At 39.8% G+C, this 20,759-nt stretch overlaps 1 protein-coding gene across 6 annotated transcripts in view; it reads right to left on the reverse strand.

Annotated features, from left to right (window-relative positions):
- Positions 1-20,759, reverse strand: part of LOC6536873 — a 38,786-nt gene that overhangs the window by 4,560 nt on the left and 13,467 nt on the right. For all 6 annotated transcript variants that reach the window (XM_039375598.1, XM_015192490.2, XM_015192491.2 and 3 more), the window contains 2 exons: positions 4,195-4,354; positions 1,928-2,136 (listed from right to left, as the gene is read on the reverse strand). In XM_039375598.1, coding sequence (XP_039231532.1) covers positions 1,928-2,136; positions 4,195-4,354 — 369 coding nt within the window. The remainder of the gene's footprint in view (positions 1-1,927; positions 2,137-4,194; positions 4,355-20,759) is intronic.

A 20,759-nucleotide genomic window follows, 5' to 3' on the forward strand; every position in this document is an offset into this window, starting at 1 on the left:
AAAATGCGAATTCAAATTTGATTGTTACGCGTAAACAAATGCCTAAGTGCGCATTATGCAAATCAATATCTCTTAAAGTAACGTCAATAAATAAGCCGCCCACAAAACGAACCCAAACTCGTAGCTCACAGCTCGCAGCTCGAAACTCGAGGCCCTGGGCCATCCATTTAGCATCTATGTGAAGCACTGGCGGCTACAAAAGGAGACAAATCGCTGAGCGGCGAAATTGCGACAAATAAATCATTTTGAGCCGCATAGAAACTAGAAACAAAAGACATAAGCAGGCCATTTCCATTTGGACCGAAATCAATTGATTTGAATTTCAAAGTAGAACCAGCCCAGCGACCAAAAGCCCGACTGTCTGCCAGCCTGCCTGACGATTTCTCCTGGCCGCAATCAACCACAGAAAAGGGGAGAAAGGGGCATTGTCACACTTGGAAAATATTTTACAATTTCCCTGTTCACAAAGAAAAAGCTTCCTTTTTCGAAACTATCACCATATCTCAGAAGCATATGTAATTAGGTTAGAAAAAATTGCTAACACGTAAAAAAAAAGTGATCGATCTTTAAAAAAGATCTTCAAAGGTCATAGGTTACAGTCGCAAAGTATTTAAAATGTTATTTAACGCTGCATTTAATCTTTTTTTAAATAATTTTCCCAATTCCGCTTTCTGGTATTTGGAGTATTATCCAACATCGCTATAAAAGGAATCTAAAGAGCACATTGTCTGTAAACACTATTTAAAAGGGGTTAAAAACTGAATATTTTGGAAATATAATAATGTTTTTTCTCAGTGTACCGCAGAGTGTTGGGTGCTGGGCGGAATCATCGTCATGTACGCTGCCAATCAAAGCGAAATCAAAATGGTGGGCGATGCGTTGCCAGCGGCTTTTGGTGGTTCGATGATGCGGTGGTGCTATGGTGCCATGGCGCGATGGTGCGATGGTGTGGTGATGTGGTGTGGTGTGGTGGTGCGGCGGTGCGCCGTTGACGTTAACAAACCCAACTACAAGTGCCACAAACGAGTTAGTCCTGGGATATTTGTTGTATTTTGTGCCTTTACCCAGGGTTTTGTTGTTGGGTAGGCTCAGCACGTGACAACGGCAAACGACCGCGCATTGTAGATTATAAATTGATTCGTACAAAACTCACAATTGAGTTGAATTTGTTCAGCAGAGCGGCAGGTGGCGCAGCGGGGCATTCGGCCGTGGTGTTCACTGTACGTACGGGCTGTACGCTTTTCGGGATGGTTCATTCCGGATTTATTAACAATCATTACTCATACAAATGGCTGACGCGTGTCACAATTTTCCAGCGCTTATGCGAGGCCCTTTTGAACTGCCTACTGCCCTAGGTTCGTGACCCTGCAGCGCCTTCTTCGCCTCCTGCTGCTCCTCCCCCTCACCCCGCCCCATTTATCCGTATCCGGTAATCCGTGATTCCCCTCCCAATCCGCACGGAGAACACTCCGCCGGTGTGGCATTGATAAATGGAAAGGAGTTGCCGACTGAACTCCCGACCCCAAATTCTACTGGCCGTGCAAGGACCATTTATAATTTTATTAAGTGTTTGCAAAATTGCACATAATTTGTTGTCTTTCTGTTGCAAAACATAAATCAAACACAGCTACAAAAGTAACACAGTGGCAGAAGGCAGCGGACAGTGGGCAATTACGGATTACTTATCAGCTTTTAGAAATTTTGATTTTAATAAATAAAGATATAACTATCTCAGAAACTCCGTTCTATAGTTACTTTAAGTATAAGCCTAACAATTAATTTTAGAAAAGCTCAACAAATTTATTTATTAAAAAGTTCCATAATTTTCCCCATATATCATACATGCCTTCTTGTATACATTTTTAGGGGGCTTTTGGGTGTCCTCGCCCACTGTGCGTGGATCGCACCGAACTTTTTGAGCACCTACCTCCGACTGTCATATTGGCCGTCTGATCGATCAGCTTGAACTCGGGCGCATCGCCGGACACCTCGCACCTGTACTGCCCGGAGGAGTGGGCGCTGAGCTTCTCCAGCTCCACGTTGCAGATGAATTGATTGCAATGCGGCGAACCGTCCGCGATGGTGACACCTTTAACGGGGAACCAATTTGTTGTCGGCGGTGTTAGAGGCGAGTATCTGAAAGGAAAGAGGTGGCAACATCTCGTTAGAAAGAGAGAGAGAAAGAGGTGGTGGAGCGATGCTTGAGCTCGAGTGCTGCGCAAAACCGATACCATGAAATATTGATGAGGAAATCATCCGTAAGAAAAAAATATATTTTTTTTGGCTTCCATTTCATTCTGCAGCTGCAGCACTCGGCGAGTTGTATCCAGATTTTGGCAGGGCTGTCGATTTTATTATGAATAATATGCAGTTCCACTCAAGTCCGTATTGTCTTCGGAGCACAAATAGAATTCAAATTCAAAATTCCATTCATACTCACATTCATGCATTTGCATTTGATTACAGCAATTAGCGTGGCAATTGGGGAAAATCGTTTTAGATTGCTTCGAATTTGAATTTGGTTCAGGGTTGTGGGGAAATGTTGAGGGAATGTAAGGAATTCGGGGGATGGAACTTTAGAAAGTTAAATTCCACAAAAAATATGAAGTGCAGATTATTAAAATTTAATAATTCTTAAAGATATAAGTTGGCTTCCCAAAAATCTCTTGATAAAAACATGCACTGCGATACTAACCAGAAGGACCATAATTAAATCAGAACTTTGCGTACTTTCTTTGTCAACGCAAAACACAAATGGATTGTTAGGTCGATTTGTTCGCCGTAAACACTCAATTTAACAAATAGAAAAGCACGGTCGAACAAATTCAGAATTACACTCGAAGTGCGTGTATCCTTTGTGGCGTTTTTTGTTACAGATGGAAGCAACCGCAGTGTCAAATGCACATGAATAATTGAAGCCGAGTGCAGACCGCACAATCAAAACGTTCACACAAAAGCGTAATTGATAAGAGGCAACTGCCTACGGCAGTAAATTACTGGCTAGGCCATCCCCGGAATCCGCCCCCTTCTGCGCCAATGGTCCTGACCTGCCACGCCCACTCCCACACCCTACAACCCACAACCCACACCCCTCGCGAATATGTCAAAAACAATCATTTCGAACTGGGCAAACCAATCGAGTGCGGTGGCCAAAAGGCTTCAAATTTGCATCGAACTTCGTAGCTGGGGGCATGGTTGTCAAATGGCTGTGAGCTAAATAAATCTAAAATCAAGCATTGTTATTAGAAATATCATCTACAAAAAATAAATCTATTTAAATCTGGTTTTTATAACAAAACAACAGAATTAAGGTAAGCAAGAAAAATACCAGGAAAATTAAACATACTTTTAATATATAATTTTTCTCAAGTTTAATCGAGATAAGAGTTGGAGTAATATTAACTAAAGTGTTTTCACCAATGTGGGCGTGTCCGACCATCTGGCAAAGCCCATAAGCTGTTAAATGGTTCTGATATTTGGCATAAATAATACTTTTTTGCCCCCTGACTTCTCCATATTTGTAGCGGGGCTTTTAAAATCAATAACCAAAACATTAAAAAAGATTTGTAATGCCCAAACACACACCTTTGTTAAAAATTTCACACTCGATTAAGTCCCGGATGGAGTGCTCGGATCTGGGCTACGGTCGACCTGGATATACACGTACGTGGATATGGTCGCACCTGTATGCGGCACGGCAGTGCAATGTGCAACAATTAAGCCAGTTAAATAAAAAGCCCTCTTCGCACATATTTGGGCCCGATATGGCAGCGTCACCTGGCCGCAATTGCAGGCGAGCCATAAAAATCCATTTCAATTAAGCATTTAAATTAGTTGCGACACTTTCAAGCGACCCAGCCCACTGCCATTATTTCCTTTTTGTTTTTATTTTTTTTTTTTAATTTGTCTTTTTTTTGGGAGTTGGTGGGAATTTACTTTGTTGCGGACAGTGTTGCAGTTTCATGACGTTTTCAATTTGCGCCATAAAATCTGCATGAATGCGCCGGCACATTTCGCAACTCCCAATCTCCGGGGCTCCCTGGCGACATTTTATTATTTCAAACCGAATGCCGAAAAATATTTTCATGGTAGGTTCTCGTGTTCGGGTTGGCGAGCTCAAGAGTTCCAGATATGGAAGGGAAGGGTGGGAGCAATTTTATTTGGTCTACGGCCACAGCCGGCGGGTTGGCTCACCTGAAAAACTCGAGGCCATCCTTGTACCATTTGACAGAGTTCAGCGTCCGATTGCCCATCGCGTAGCTGCAGAAGAGTTTCGCCTTTTGGGCCACGTCGATAATGCGCGGGACGGACAGGTTGGACAGGTGCAGTCCCTCCGCGGGCAGAGGAGCCATTCCTGCAACGACAGTGCAACCAGTGCAGCCAGCATTAACGAAAGAAATCGAAAATATTTTACATGTGTGCTTCTTACAAGCTAATTTAGATCAGAAGAAGATACAAAGAAACTTGTTAAGATACAAGCTAATGTCTTTAAAATACTTTTTAAAAACATCTACACAAGATAATGATTTCAAATATATTTATAGTTTAAGTGAAACAGTTATTATTTCCAGCCAAAAATTAAAAAAAAACCTTTCTTGTTTGTCTTTGTATTTAAATATTACAATACTAATACAAAGATTATTATGTTTTTGTTAAAAAAATATACAATACGTTTTCTAGTTACGAATATTTTTTATTCAGCTAAACTGTAGCCAAGCTGCCAGCACTGAATGCATCCTGAACGGAAACCGATTCCATGGGCATTATTCGGTAAGCTGTTGATAAGTGCGAGCTTGCCACGTGGGCGGAAAAATTTGGACTCGATTCGGGGAAGGGCGGGCTTACCGGCACATGAAGAACTTAAAATAATAGATTTTGTTTTGTTATCCGCATGGATTTCATTGTTTGGTAAGTGATTTCTTTTTTGATTTCGAAACAGCATGTGTGGCAACAGTATGTGTGGAAGTGTCACAGAAATGAGGAAAAGAAGTATATTCATTCAGGTAATAATTCCTGAAATTCAATAGTTCACTAATTAATAGTTACTTAACTTTGCAATGTTATTTTACCACATTTTCCCTTTTTAGTTATTCAGGTTAAGGCATTTAAGAATACATCACTTGGCAGGCCAACCAAAAATTAAATAATTTAACAAGTTCTTTAAATCTCTGGAAATATTTTCTCCCAGCTGGTCTTACTGTAAAGCGCGAAAACCTTTTTTTCAAAAGGCAGAGGTGCCAAAAAGGTCGCCATCGTTAATTCCTTGACTTTGGGCGCCGCTGACCTGCTGACCCGCCGCTCGACCTTTACGCTTTCTCACTTTGTGAGAGGTCAGACTCGGCACATTTTAATGCGTTTACTTTTATTTTTATTTCGCGTCGCCACATCCATTATTGCATTTAAGCCCGACCTCGCAAATGCAGGCCATGAATCAAATGCCCGACCCGTCGGCCGACGCGGGTATTAATTAAGTTTATATTACTTGGCCAGATAGTAAAAATTATATAAACGGACCAGCCAGGAGTGGGCGGCGCTTTTCCCCCTTTCTCCAGCTGTTTTTGGGGCATGTGAACTATGAACTCTGGCTGACCGACAAAATAATTAGCACGGACTACGGCCATCTCTCTCCCGAGGATGTACATCCACCAGTATCTGTCCTTTTTTCACACGCTGTCGGCGGAAGCAACAGTTTCTCGTTTGTTTATGGGATGGCGCATTTCCGGCGGCCAGGGACGAGTTTTAATGGCCCCTGGGACAACGGCTTGAACGTCGGCTAATTACAACAAATAACAGACAAACAGAAATTAACTTATGTGCTACATAAATTAGCGATGTAATATGACTTTTTCTGGCCACCCCCGCAGGATGACCTGAATTTATTGCCACGACAACTACGGGATGAAATTCGTCCCCAAGGAGCGAAGTTCACCAAACTGCGTGACACAGTTTGCATTTCTAGCAATGAGTAACTTGTTTATTAATTCTGAAGTCGAAGTACCAATCAGCAACATTGGTATCAACGCTTTAATCTAAATAAGCCTAGATTGGAATACAAAATTCATAAACATAATTAGGGCCTATTCCACTGTTCGAATGTAGAAATCCGTTTATAATTTGCATTTATCCGCAAGGGCATTTGACATTTGCTATTTTGAATATTTGCATACCTTTGTTTATCAGTTTTTCCATCGTGTTAAATATTGTTTCTTTACCCTTTTTTTGCCATTCCGTTAAATGTTTTTTTGGTATGCTCGTCGTTTGCCATTTGTAATCATGTTTTGTTTGCATACGAAATTAAGGCCAGATGACATGTATGATTACGTCGGGTTCGCATATACTTTTATTTTTATATTTTTTCTGCTGATTCAACGGGGGATTACATTTAAGCGATTTTATTGTTTATGTCCGTATGTCGTTAAGCACGAATAGTTTAAATTGCGGAGCGCTTAGAGCAATTTGCCATTCGAGGCAATCTTCTCGACAAATTGCTTTATGTGCGCACTGCGCATCCTAGACACATTACTCATAATGACAGGCGAAAAATTCGATTAGCTTGGAAAGCAATTAACATGCAAGCCGCACAGGCATCCTTGAAAGGGATATTAACCCTCTGGTTGGCAAGCGTTCAAAGAAAGTTTTCCTCTGGTAAGGATATAAATCACCGGATTTGTATAAGGGTTTCGATTAACTTCTTCATTAGTGTTATGAACTAAAACCAAATTAAAATACTAATAAGATATATTAAATCTACCAGGCAACACAATAAGTTCCCTCTATTTAAGGCAAAAGAGTCCAATACTAGATCTAGTATACTAGATGCTTAGAATATGCCACACAGGTGAACAGAGGGTTAAATACAAAATATATGCAAACGTGACTATGGCTATTCGTGATCAACTTGCCAACTGCTAGAATGCTTGAATGCTCCCCTTTATCTCCGCTGGCGGAACTCGCAAAAATCTCGCATAAGCCTCTTTTGGCCAACTTTGCTTTGGCCGCTGGTGCTCCAGTTGCCCTTGACTGATTGTCGGTCAGTTAATATCACTCAAGCATGCCCTGGCGACGAAACCCCGATGACAGACAGACAAAGAGACAGAAAGACGCACAGACAGCTGACCATGTGAGCCCGGCGATGAGTTGGCCAAAAAGCAGAGTATTTGGCCCAGGACCCTCGGCTCACATGCGATGAGATAATGAATGCGTTGACGTTCAAGGATTTAATGTGCCGAAACAATGATGAATTAGTGACGAGACAGAAATTTCTCAAGCGCAAAATAATGAGCATTAGGCTGTTGGCTTGCCATATCCTCGAGGACATTCATGATGGCCGCCCCGTTGCGGACATTTGGGCCATTGTGCGGACAATTTGCTTTGAATTTAGTTGATTGCCGGACGGAATTTGGAGCCATTTAGTTTTTTTTTCCTTCTCAACAGGGCATTAAATTTACAAAACAGAATTGGAAATTTAAAGCAAGCCGAAGGCTATTTTCAAATTTAAATCTTAATGACTATTACTGGGCAGGGAAACTGAAAGATATACTGGCTGGGAGAATTTATCTTTGTCATCGCCGTTGACATTGACATGTGGCACTTTTTTCTGATGATACATTAATTCAGGGGATGTTCTTTAAAAACACCTAAAGATCATGTTACTTAAATATAGAGAGCAATGCCTATGCTGCAATTCATATTCAACTATGATTTATGATTGTTCTTCTGATGAAAAATCTATACAACACAAATCAAACTTATCGAACACTTTTATATCACCATCAAAACGGATTAAATGGCCATTTCAAATGCTGAAATATCTCGTGTTTCAACATTCTCAGCCCATAAAAAATTTTCCTGTTTAATTAGCATTTGCTTAAAAGCATTTCCTTTCCTCAGTTTTCATTTGGCTTCCGACAGATGCTCCTGGTTTAGTAATTTTAAAGAAAACGAAAAGTGAGAGCTTAGTTACATGATTCGTTACGCCCCGAATGGAATGCAAGCTCGGAATTTTCTTGTTAGTTTTATGCTGAGCCACAGCCAGGTCTATTTTCTGCTTGTCAATGCCCTCTGCTCCTGCAAAGTTGCCTCAGCTTTCCGTGTCCCATTTCCATCTGCTCCCCATTTTCATCATAATTTTTTGTTCAACATGTTATTGCTGCTGGTGGAGTTCCGCACATTTCATCTTGGTTACATTTACTTTCCCTTTCCTTCTGCTTTTCTTTTTGTTCATATCAGGCCATATATTCTTCCTTCACTTTAGTTAACATTTTTAGTGGCTTTCGGAGGTTGGGCAAACAACAAAAGATTCATCATCTTTTTTTTGCTTCACGAATAGTTCGTTGGTGGGACTTAAAGCAGGGCTTTAACGTTGAGTATCAGATGGTAAAGTGTTTTATGTTGTTATTCTTTCTCCTTTGTGGAGAGTCCATGCGAGCTCCTGACAGTTTTATACACTCGGGAATTGGTGGGGTTTTAGTTTTTGGGGCGGGCTCCCGAGCATGATACGCCTTGATGGATTGCCAAGGGCCTGTTTTCTGGCATGCCTTCGATTCCGAAAGGTTATCTCTCACTTCTCCGCTGATTAAAGCCAGCCCAGAATGAACTGAACTGTTATAGAATTATGCATAAATTGCGAATAAATATGTAATCAGATGAGCAACTTTCTGCAGCTGCTCTGCAGCTAAAAAACTGCATACTCGCAACTATAAGATGCAGCGACTCGACACTTGATTGCAGTAGCAAAATAAAACTCGTCAGGGTAAAATGGGGGGCGGGAAAAGTCGAGAGGCATAGGGGCGTGGCAAGGATCGACCAACTCAGCGGGCAAGTAGGTAATAGTTTCAGGTAAAAGCCTGTAAACGAGCAAAACTGGCACAAACGAGCTGCAAGTTGAATGCAGACGAAGATGACGATGATGATGGCATGGAAAAAAAACAGAAAGAAACGTAGAACTTTACTCACCGAATGGGCAATATCCCTTGGAAAATCAATTGTATACATAATTATGAAAAAATAAAATTTTTGATTAGTAACTTATATGCAGAGAGCAGATATGACAAGTTTTTATATCCAATTTTTTTCCTCTTTCAAATTAAAATAAAATATCAAGGCAATAAAGTTCATAAGTTAAATATAAATAAATAAAAATACTTTTATTATAGCACATAAACATTTAAATTGGAAACGTATCAGATTAGACATATGATCCTAAGTAGACAGAGAAATTCGAAGCCTGAATAAAATGACCGAAGTAAGCGTATGTAGTGAGTGGATAAAGGTGGAACATAGGATGGCCAGAGATCCTTGGCAGCTGTGGCAAATGCAGCTCTAGTCGCTGGATGCAAAGCCATTCAGTTGGAAACTGTTTGCCGGTGCCAAGTTGCAGAGTCGGGCTCAAGGAGCAGCCACTTGCTCAGTTCCATTCAGATACCCGTACCCATTCTCATTCCCAATATCCCACTTCCACTTTTATTTATTACATGGCGTATACGCAATGCAAATATTCCGCAATGCATTGTTTATGCTCCTGTTTCGCTTATACTTTTTCACTCAAATATTTGTTCTTCTTTTCCATCTTTTGTGCGCCGCTATTTTCGCCGTCTGACAAATTTGGTTTTTGCTTAAATTTATTTCTGTTCTGTGCAATTTTTGTGATTGTATGTTCTGCCTTTTGCATTTTGCATTTTGCAACTTTTTTAATCATTTTTATAAATTCAGCGCTGCAGTAACCTTTTCAATCCGCAATCTGCCGCTGCCATTCTTGGCGTTCCTTTTGCTTTTAATTAAAACGAACTCTCAATACAATATGCTCGGCTCTGCGAGAGCGACGCTTGCCTTTTTTGTTTGCTCTTAATTTTCCTCCATTTCTTTCTATATTTTTTAAAAAAATTTTTGCGGAGTTTTCCTCTTGTTTTTTCGGCTTGGTTTTTGCTACCAGTAGATTTCCCACGTCCCATAGTTTTGCTTGTTTTTACGGTCTCCACAGACGCTGAGGTTTATTTATTGTGTGTGTGTGTGTGTATATGGCTGTATGTTTGTTCTTTTTGGACAACAAAAAGTTGCAAAACTAAAATTAGTAAACTGGGCGGAGCCAAGAGTTCCGAGTGTGATGCGGTGGCCTAAAAATGTGGGAAATGGATCCAACGGAAAAGTGTGCCAATTGGAAAAGTTATTGAAATTTAAGAATAGCTCAGTAGTCTGACACATTTCAATCTTCACATTTGTTCTAAAAGCTTATTGTTGTTCAACAACTTTTTTATATCAAGCGAGACTTACCAAGAACTTTGAAATTTATTTAAATGGCCAACTTCATTTGTGCTGTTTAATGTTTTATTGATTATTCTATGAATGAGTACAAGTGCTAAACTGTTGCCCAAAATATCATTAACGGCTGGAAAACGAGAAGAAGGAAAATCAAAATAAAGGCAGTGAAGAGGACACTTCACCTGCCACGAAGGAGTAGCGACCAACTTACACGGAAAACTGCAACAAACACTCGGCGAAACTTTTCTCATTTAACGTCGACTCAAACTGAAAAGCTACTCAAAATCTATTTGAGTTTCCCGCGCTGCCAGCGACTTTGTGCAATAGAATAAAAACCATTGGACACTTTTGCAAAACTAATAACAAAATATTAAGTTTACACAAATTCGAGTAAAAAAAAGTCGAGCAAGAGGTAAAAACTTTGCTCACTCGCCTGCAATTGACAGCTATTAAAGTTGTCCGCCTTCCGGGCCAATATCAATTTTAATGTTCATTTTCAATTGCAGCGTTTAGGGCGAAAACTTTGCCAACGCATAAATATTTTCCGGTCCTTTTTCCCACAACATTTTTTTACCAAAGCCATAAATGTCGAAACGAAACATTGGCCTGCCACTGCATATGCTGCGGAATTTGAAAAGAGAGAGAATAGGGAATTTCTGTATCCATAAGATACTTTCACATCAGCGCAAATGTCGTCGCATAATGTTAAAGAAAATATATATTTTTCCCATTCGATGCAATGTCGCTGCGTTGTTTTTTCCTCATCGTCTGCTTATTTTGCCAAAGTCAAATATTAGCTGAAAAGTTGAGAAAGTTTTCTCAAGCAATTTTGCGCTTACATTTTACGGAGGAGCAGCAGCATCTCGGCAGCTTCACGCTGGCTCCTGGTCTATCTGTCAGGCATTTCCCTCGGTTTTCCTCATGGTTTTTCCTGGGCTTCCACTGGGCTGCTGCTTTTCCGTTACGCCCCACCCCAACCCACAGATCTTTATCCCGAGCAGCTGCCTCGGTATCCTTCTTGCGTTTCATTTTCCCCCAAAGTGCATTAAAAAATATTGTTGCTGCATGGTCGGATACGAACAGCGCGTATCATTTTTGATAAAATTCATGGTAATTGTTTCAACTGTGAATTTATCGAAGTTTTTCATGTTACGCACAAAACTTTTCCAAAGCCAACCACTGAGACTTCTCCGGCAGCGAGACAAGGATGAGATCCGGAGATCCAGCAGGAGGAGTTGGCATTGCTTTTTATGGTTCAGTGGGGAGAGCTGGAGCAATGGTTTTCAGGCGGATTGAGTGGAGAATGGATGCTTTTGACATCGACACGGCATTGCTGTCAGTTAGCTGCCTCAGTTTGACTCCTTCATCCACAAACCAAAAAGTCTGCTTCAATAGTATGTGGTTGGATGTCTGGCATGAGAGAAGAGGAAATTAACTCTTTAAATTTAGCTCCGCTTCAGAGGTTTTTGCAGAGTAGAAAGAGCAATAAGAGCAGGCTATTGAGTAGGAAACTTGGAAAATAATTAAGGAGATTTTTATGGTTGGTGAACCTTTGTCAGTTTCGATATTTTTAATTTTATTTTATAAAATATTTATGAGTGGTGTGTGTACCAATTAGTGGTACAAATATTTTCAAATCGAAATTAAATCCATTTATAATTGGAAGGAAACACTTTCTGTTTAGCTATCGAGCAAAACATAAGTAGTTTGCAGGTTATATTTTATTTACTTAACGCTCGTAACACTTAATACATACATTTAAGACAACACTGAAGTAAAATGTTTTCTTAAGCCTAAACGAGTTCAAACCTTTCATTTAAACAGAATTTGATGCACGAGTTATTACTTTGCTGCTTCTGATATGTCGTAATCTAGCTCAGAGCACCCAAAATCCAACCGAACTGTCACTCTTGCCACATGCAGAACCGTTTGTTTATTTTTTGGTCAGACACCAGCTCATGTGCTACGCTACCAAGTTGCATATCTGCCTCGTAGATCGACTCCCTGGTGCCAGTTTACTTTGATCAGAGTTTATCAGAGGGAAAGACCCTTACGGCCACATCAAAAAGAATAGTAAAGTTGGAAGTTTTAATTTGGAAACCCGAAACCCCCAGCAAACTGTCTCAGTGCACAGGGCCACAACATTTACATTAACTTTTGACCTTATCACAATAAAGCCAATAGAATCAATTTGGGCATCCAAAGAAAACAACAGGGTAATGGTGATGGCCGGACGACCGCAAGGGAGAGGGCCAGATGGAAATGAATAGGCAATGGAAATGGAAGCAGTACCAGGAAAACGGAGTTTGTCTCGCTCACTGGCAGGACACACAAACAATTGTGTGTATCATTGGCAATAAAACAAACACCAAAGGTTCAAGTTTTTCAACCGAACTTGTGTACTTCTGCATAAAGATGCGTACTTTAGGGGCTCAGTGTGGTCACCACACGTATTCTTGACTCAGGGGAACTGAAAAAGCTTTTGCAAAAAATTTTTAGCAAAAGTATAGTGCAAGTGCACTAGGGAAACAAAAAACATATCAAATATACAAGTCTCTTAAAATGGGTAAATTTATAGATAGTAGGCAATTATATGTTATTATTTCAAAGGATTCTTTTGCAAAGGAAGATGAATTAAAGGAATGTAATTATTTTTGTATCTGCGTTGAATTATAAGCTTAAATGTTGTTTGAATTTGTATAAGATTCTCTTTTACTTATTATAATCCGTAATAATATTTTAAAGAGCTTATAGATAATAGTATGTAATCCGCTAGTACTTTGCTTTACTTTGCTTAATGAAAACTTTAGAATAGATTTATGAGGACAAATAGTTGGGTACGCATGCAGTTACTCGCAATTGCCACCTTATTGAATTAACAATGGGGGATAAATAAAGCGAACGACTTTATCATAGTCCCACACCCTCCGGAGCATATTTCATGTTAAATTATTACAAATGTACGTGGCTTGGTGGCACATAGGGAAAATGATAATACAATAACACGATTGGGGCAAACTAAAGTAAAATTTAAACATATTTTCACCCTCAGCTGGGAGTTGTCGGAGGAGTAGGAGTTGGTGTACCAGGCTACGTGGCTTTCTTGATTCAAAGTTATGACTGCTCAAGACGCGGCCGGCGGCTCTAAAATTTATTGTTTGCTACTATGAAAAACTGCTGCGAACGTGGCCCAGGCACTTGGCTGTGCAACTACACGAGATTATGATTAATTGTTTGCCGCCCTCTCTACAAAACTGAACGCGATGCAGTCCCTACCCTTTGAATCTACAGTGAAGCATCAACGGGTTAAACAAATATTTAGTATACAATATTACTAGATAGATATCTTACAATGTTATAGTAATGTAATGTAATACGGTTACATATTCGTCTTCATTGCGCCAGGTATCACTGTACTGGGTATGGGCGTGGCACGTGTGACACAAGCGCGGTCGATGACACAAAAAGCATGCAGCTCGGTCGCAAGGCAGCTGCTTTGGCTCAGAACATAAATATAGGGCCCAGTGACAAAGCCAAGGCATTAAAAATTAATTTACCCCTCGTAGCGACTGGCTTGGGGCTTGGCGATAAAGATATGGCCAGATAGCTGGCGCTAATTTTTCACGCTCATTTTTGCGTAATTTAAAAACATCAAATATCCAATTAAACTTGCCACAAGCATTCATCTTCAATTTATAATAATTACAAACTAATTAACTCTGATCCCTCGCCCGGGCAACGCCGCCTGCTATCAACCACAAGCAATGCCGAAAATGCGAAAATAATTATTAACAAAAATTAAGTCAAATTATAGCGGAACCCAAAATCCAGTCCCTCACCATGGCAATCGCGCTGAGAAATGAGACGTGGAAAAAATGCTTAACTTTCCCCACAGACTTAAAGCGCTCCACAAAGCCAAACTTATCCCCCGGGCAGAAAATGACTTTCGGCGGGCGGAGGAAATCTGTTCGCAACTAGGACTCATTATAGATGTTGTCCTGTTTTTTTTTTCACTTTAAAGCGGCAGAGAATGAGCCAAACAATATTGTCTGAATTTGCAAAGTCACGCAAAATGTGCTCTGTGTTTTCTAGGCGCCACTTAAAAAAATGCTGAAGGAAAAATATACAGAATATAAAAAATTAATATAGTATAGAGAGCGTAGAAAAATATATTCTTTTTACAAAATATGCTTTAATTAAAATTAAGAAGTTTGGTGCAGCATATTATATCCAAGTCGCATTTAAAAAATGTCATGCACTTGCTTTACTTGCTTAAACATTTAAAAGCCTTAATTGGTTGGTTATCTGTATTGTATTGAAGAGAACTGTGGTCTTCTTCAGCAATAATAGTAATAACATATAGATTTTATTTATTATTTTTTCAGTGAAGTCCTTTTGTCCAGGACGAAGTGCACGTGGGACAAAACTTCACCGGCCACAGTAGCAGAGCCAGGATGAAGTGCGGAATGGACGATGGGGAGCTTGAGCATGTGCGTAACGTTAATGGAATTAGAAAACTTTTTAAGCAAAGCTGAATATATGAGTGTGATTTTGAAAAAAGTCCCTCACTGTGCCGAGAGCAAGGTACATAGGCAAAAATTGCGTAATGAAAAAGTTTGCTCCCACCGTACTACCACTTATACCCAGAACTCAGAAATTTTCTCAACACGCATATGGGCCGAGTATTTTTCTGACATTTTTCCGGCTAGCGGTGGAAATGGCGGAAAAGTTTTTGCCAAACGCAAATCACTGTCAATGGCAGTCGTAGCTCTGGCAAATAACCAAAATTCACGGCTATTGGCATCCAAAGCCTGAGTTAGCCGGCAAATCACAATTCATTATAACCTTGGGCATTTTTCCATATATATCTTAACACACGTGCGATCTTTGAAAGTTAAAATGAATTTAATTATTGCGCAAACGCTAGGTAGTATCGTATAATGCCTAACGCTAGAGAGTATCTTTTATTTGATTTATATAAAAAAGCCGTTAATTTTAATTTTTAATTTATCTTATAAAAATCCTTACTATATTTGTCCTTCCAATGCTTTGATTTCCTACCCTTGAATATGTGCGACTTTTCACTCCATGACACACAATAAATGACTGATGGAATCATTTCAATTAACTCCTAGTTATTACCCTAAATCAATTACGAGCCACATTAAAGTATACTTAATTACTTGTTTAGATAATCCTACGAAGCGGCAAGACAATAACTGCATTTATTTGCCGCCATTAAATTGAAGTAAATAAAATTAACGACTTTTTAAATTAAACCATTTGATTTTACTGCCAAAGTTTGAACATATTTTATGACCACTAATGCAAATCGAAACGATGCAAATGAAACTTGAGCGGCATTTAAAGCTTTTCCTTTGGCATTTCCCCACGTATACGACTTGCGTGGGTTTTTCAGTTAGTTTTCAACAGCTGTAACAGGATCCCAATTCCGGAGATGAAATGAGATGAGATGCGAAAAGTTTGCGAAAAGTGTTGATTCTGCTGCGTACATATCAAAGTGCTATAAAAAAATCAAATTTATATTTATGGGTCGGCGCCACGACATCAGACGGCTGGCTGACCAAAAAAACTTTGCCGACCGGCCGGATGGCATTATAATTTCCAAATTTCATTCTGCCTGTTAATAAGAGAGTGCACTTGAAGAAAACAGTGATGACTCACAGAGAAAAACTTATTTAGTTCATTTAAAAATAAACTGCATACTTAGAACTATTCTGAAAGCTTATCAGTAATACGTTAACTTAATTTTCATAAGTTTGTTATTCTCTTTAATCCTTTTTTTATGTACTTGTTTTAAAATATCAATATTATTATATTTCTGTTTTCAATTTGCCTACTTTTTTCTTCAATCTATAGCAAGAAGTTGAGCCAGACAAACGAGCGGCTGGTCCTCAAGTCCGTTCGTCTGAAAGTCTGCGTGTAAAATTATGCGCGTTGTCTGCCCAGAGGCCATTACGATGGCATTCGATTTCGATTTCGTTTAGTAGCAACAACGCAAGCTGCTTTGGCAACACTTACAACTTTCGACAGTTCAAACGGCCTCTGGCTTGGGCGGGAAAATTGTGGGAAAATTGGGTGGGAGAGCGAAAAGTGGAGGCCAGTAGTCAAGCGCTGCGGGACACATAAATCATATTTCCCAGCGAGAGTCGTTCAAGGAGCTGCCATTGATAAATGGAAAGGATCAACTTTAAGCTGTGCTGTGTTACAATGATTTAACAAAGGACAAGTGGAGTACAAATAAACATTATTCGGTTCAAAACGATTTGCATTGAATCGATGGCTCTCTTTAAGCTGGTGTCTGGTGGTGGTTATTAAATATACTCGTAATATAGTTTTTGTTACCTTTTAAAGTGTTATCTGCATGCAAAAAGGAAGCATGGAAAAAAGGAAGTGTAATCTTTGCGTTGTTAAGTTAATTGAATAGATTTTACAATCGATGCACATATTAATCCGCTAGTGAAACAGCAAATTAAATTGGTTGACGAACTTAAAACTATTGGGGGATATATATATGTATATATAGTATGTATGGGTATTAATAGTAGTTTAGTTAAAATGCAAAAAATTTGTATTTACCAAATCATAAGGCTCAAATTGAAATGGTCCAATAATCGGATGGATTGTGAATCAATTGACAATAAGTGGTGAGTTCAGTTTTTCACAATAAATTTAATAATTTTCTGATATGGAAGCATTTTACCATTGTTTCCTTTGCTTCTCTTTCCCTCGATTTCTTTTTTATTTTTTTGTGTACTGTGTTTTGTGGTGTTTATTTATACATCGATGTGAAAACGGAAAAATATTAACAGCTGGTTTTTATGAAGCGCCCGCCCAACTATTGCCGCGTAATGCGCATTGTTATTGATATCATTATCATTATTATGGCTATTTTCGGGTTTTTATGGGCGAAGTTTGTGCTACGCTTGGGATCTCGCATAAATGAATTTAATTATTCCGGAATTCCCCATTCGAGCTCCAAGTACGTTGTGCTCAGCTGGGCGTTGGCATTAATATGGATGCTGGTCGACCTGTTGCCTAATGGCTTAACAAATCTGGCTGAATAGCGAGAATAATTACAATTACCACGCGGCGTATACGCAATGTGTGTGCGGCTGTGTGTGTGGCTGTGTGCTCAGCACACTGTGCTGTGTGCGGGCGGGGTGGAATTTTGCAAAGTTTGAGTGGCTCTCGGAGGCAAAGTCTTGGCGCTACGAAGTGCCCACGGCATGACGGTCACATTGTTGGCATCAGCCATTGTTGACAGCCAAAGCCGCCGTCACACTTGCCACAGCAACAACTGCAGCAGCAAGAACAACAACCAGTTAGGAGCAACAGTCATGCAACGCCAACAATACAAGCACACACAAGCGCCAGCAAGCCAACAACAATAACAAATAGTTGTTGACATTTATGCCGGCGAATGTCACATGCCAGGCACGCCCCTCAGCGCACAGCAGTAAGAAAGTACACTGGGAGAAAATTTTCAGCAAAAAATGTAACCGTTATACATTTTTAAGAGATTTACCTAGGGAGCTAATTTTAGCTATTACTTAAGTTTTATTGGGGGGCGGATGTAGAAAAAAATTGGTTACACAATTATAATTTAGAATTTGCAAAGCAATTAACCTAACATATTTCTAAGCTGCATGTTCCTGTTATATCCAAGAAGTATACACTTCTTCTTTCAGTTTATTTAAAATTTTTTTTTAAGTGCAGTTGCAATGCCGACCAGGAATGACACAGAAACAGAAGCAGAGGATCTACAACGAATACAGCCCCTTTGGCCAAATGGAAAAGTGATGGCGAGAGTCAAGGGCAGTTTCTAGAGTTCCTGCAGGGGGCCTAATACTTAAAGTTCATGAGCTTAAACTTATTGAAACATAATGGCTTTCCACAAAGAAGTTAATGAAAGAATTGCACGGCAAGTCCGACTTAATCAACAGCAACTTAAAGAAAAGCAAAGCCAGGTAGCCATAGGGAAACTAGTATAAACAACACAATGCCAAGGAAAAACCAATCCGATAGCATCTCAAAAGGGCAGCTGCAAATTACTTGGTATTTATAAATTTACTTAAGAATCTTCACTGCAGATACCACTCAATCATAATTTGGCATTCCTTTTTGCAACTGTTTCGGAATCTCAAGTTAAGCATCCTTTTCATTTTGGGCTTAATGTAAAACTGAAATATATTTATTAATTTAAATAATGCCCGGGCCAAAAAGAAAACTCTGGCAAGGGAGTAAAGAATGCATATATCTTCGCTTTTTAACACTGCTTCCTTGTTGTTGCCCTGAATTTATGTTGCTTGTGCATCGTTGCTATTTTTCACAATTACTGGGTTTGGGTATATGTGTGGCATAAAGGGAGTTTATGGCCTTCTGTCCGATGAAACAAATTAATGAAATATTTTAATTAAATGGGCTCGAATACTGACGAATTGAGTTATTGCACTTTGAGGTGGCCCTAAAATGTTTTCTTGACAGGCAAACCTGTCAGTGCAGTTCAGGAGATTATTTCCTTGCCTCCGTCAAGTTATGTAATCCTTTGAAATCAATTGAAAAGCTTGCAGTTAACCTCTGACATTTAACACACACTTAATACGGCTAAGATGTAATTACTTAAGCTGTCGGGCCAACAAATCAACGCCGGCCACCTACCAATCCGAGTCAATTGACAAATGACACAGTAATTACTTCCAATGATGTGGTAACATTTTTACAGCATCGGGGGTGGTGATCTCGACAAAACATTAACAGGATGTCTGACTGCAGCAGCTAACTGGGCAATTTGCTGCAATCCAGTTAGCTGGAAAGCTGCTGAGCAATTTGCCCGGCCATTATTCATGGCACATATTGGTCCAGAAACCGGAGACCATACCCGGCTACCAGTCGCCACTTAGCAGTTACCAGTTACTACCAAGAACCCGGTCAAACGAGCGGCAAAAGTGGCAAATCTTTGTTCACACCTCTGAAAATCCGGGGGATGGAGCGCCGATTCGATTCGATTTGGCTCTGGGTCGCATGTGTTTGGCCAGCTATTTTTATGGATTCCTGCGTATGTCCTTTTGGTCAACCTTAAAAGTGTTTTCCTCTACATAAATTTGCTATAAAAACCATTTAAACGGAAACGTTTCAAACATTCAAAGGGGAAGCGATGCCAAATAGCGCACCGTTAGAAAACTGCCCTACAATTATGAAAATGTCCTTTATTATTTACTTCGATTTATCTTAATGTAAACAAATACTACAATAACTACGCTGGGCTAGTTACTGATAACCTCTGTTGTCGATTTCATTTTTTTAGGAACTATTTTTCCCAGTGTACCCAAGGATAAGAAGGAGTAAAGATTGGGTCCCAGTCTGGACACATGGGTACGCTCTAGTTGTCGTTTGACTTGTGGTCCGGTTCGCTGCAGACTGGACCGCTCTGCTAGCCAAATCTAAACGGCTTCAATAAAGCAAATTATCGTTAAAATGCTGCTGCACATAAGAAGATTTACGATTGCTCAGCTCGTTGCTCGCCGTTTGAGATTGGGTTGGATTGGGTTGGGTTTTTGGGATGGTCTCTTTTTTTTTGGCAGTACAAAGAGGACCAGTAGTTGGGACTTTCGGGTGGGGATGCCGGATCCTTTGGCCATGATTCGGTTTTGGTTGCTTGTTGTCCGTTGTACATTTGTGGTTCCCCTTTCGTTTGTTTACTCTGCTGCTGCTCTTGATTTCTGTGCTTGAATCCCTGAATCGTTTAGTCGAACCTTTTTGCCTTTTCCCTTTTTGCTTATCCTGAGTTCTTTGGGGTCCTACATTCGATTTTTGCAGCAGCAACGAAATGAGCGTATGACCAAAACAAATAACCCACAAAGTGAGTTGTTCGGAGGGGAATCTCCTACATATATGCGTAAGTACATAAAGGGAAAAATTTCAATTTCCTGTATCGAAATACATTTAATGTATAATACGTCGCACAATTTCATACGAAATTTAATCTGTGATAAGCAAAAAACATATGGGACAAGGTTAGTTTTAAACTTTAAAGCCACGCTATTTTCCAACATTTTAGTCAAATATTTCTTTTTTTCCCCTGTGTATCTACGTCACTGCGTAACATGTGTGCGTATTCGTTGATTTCCAGTGCCATGAATGCTTCAACGCTTCTGGCCACAGCTGGTGCGCAAATCTCACACAGTTGGTTATTTGACAATTGATGATAGCATCAAGATTGGGTCGCCAAAATGCCAGGCACACATTCCGAGTCCCACCTCCCATTTCGCTATGTGTGTGCCAACTAGCGAGGAGCACGTGACCAGTGGGGATGTCACGAAAACTACGGTGAGGGTCTAGCAATTAGCCTTTGACCCTATGTGGGTGTGTGCGAAATTTAAATGAAAAAGGGTACTGATATTGATTGACGAAAAGGCATAGAAATCCTTTGATCATAAAAAAATTTAATTTAAGTTAACAACTATTAAAACTTGTATACA

Source organism: Drosophila yakuba, chromosome 3R, assembly GCF_016746365.2.
Source record: "Drosophila yakuba strain Tai18E2 chromosome 3R, Prin_Dyak_Tai18E2_2.1, whole genome shotgun sequence".
Classification (NCBI taxonomy): domain Eukaryota; kingdom Metazoa; phylum Arthropoda; class Insecta; order Diptera; family Drosophilidae; genus Drosophila; species Drosophila yakuba.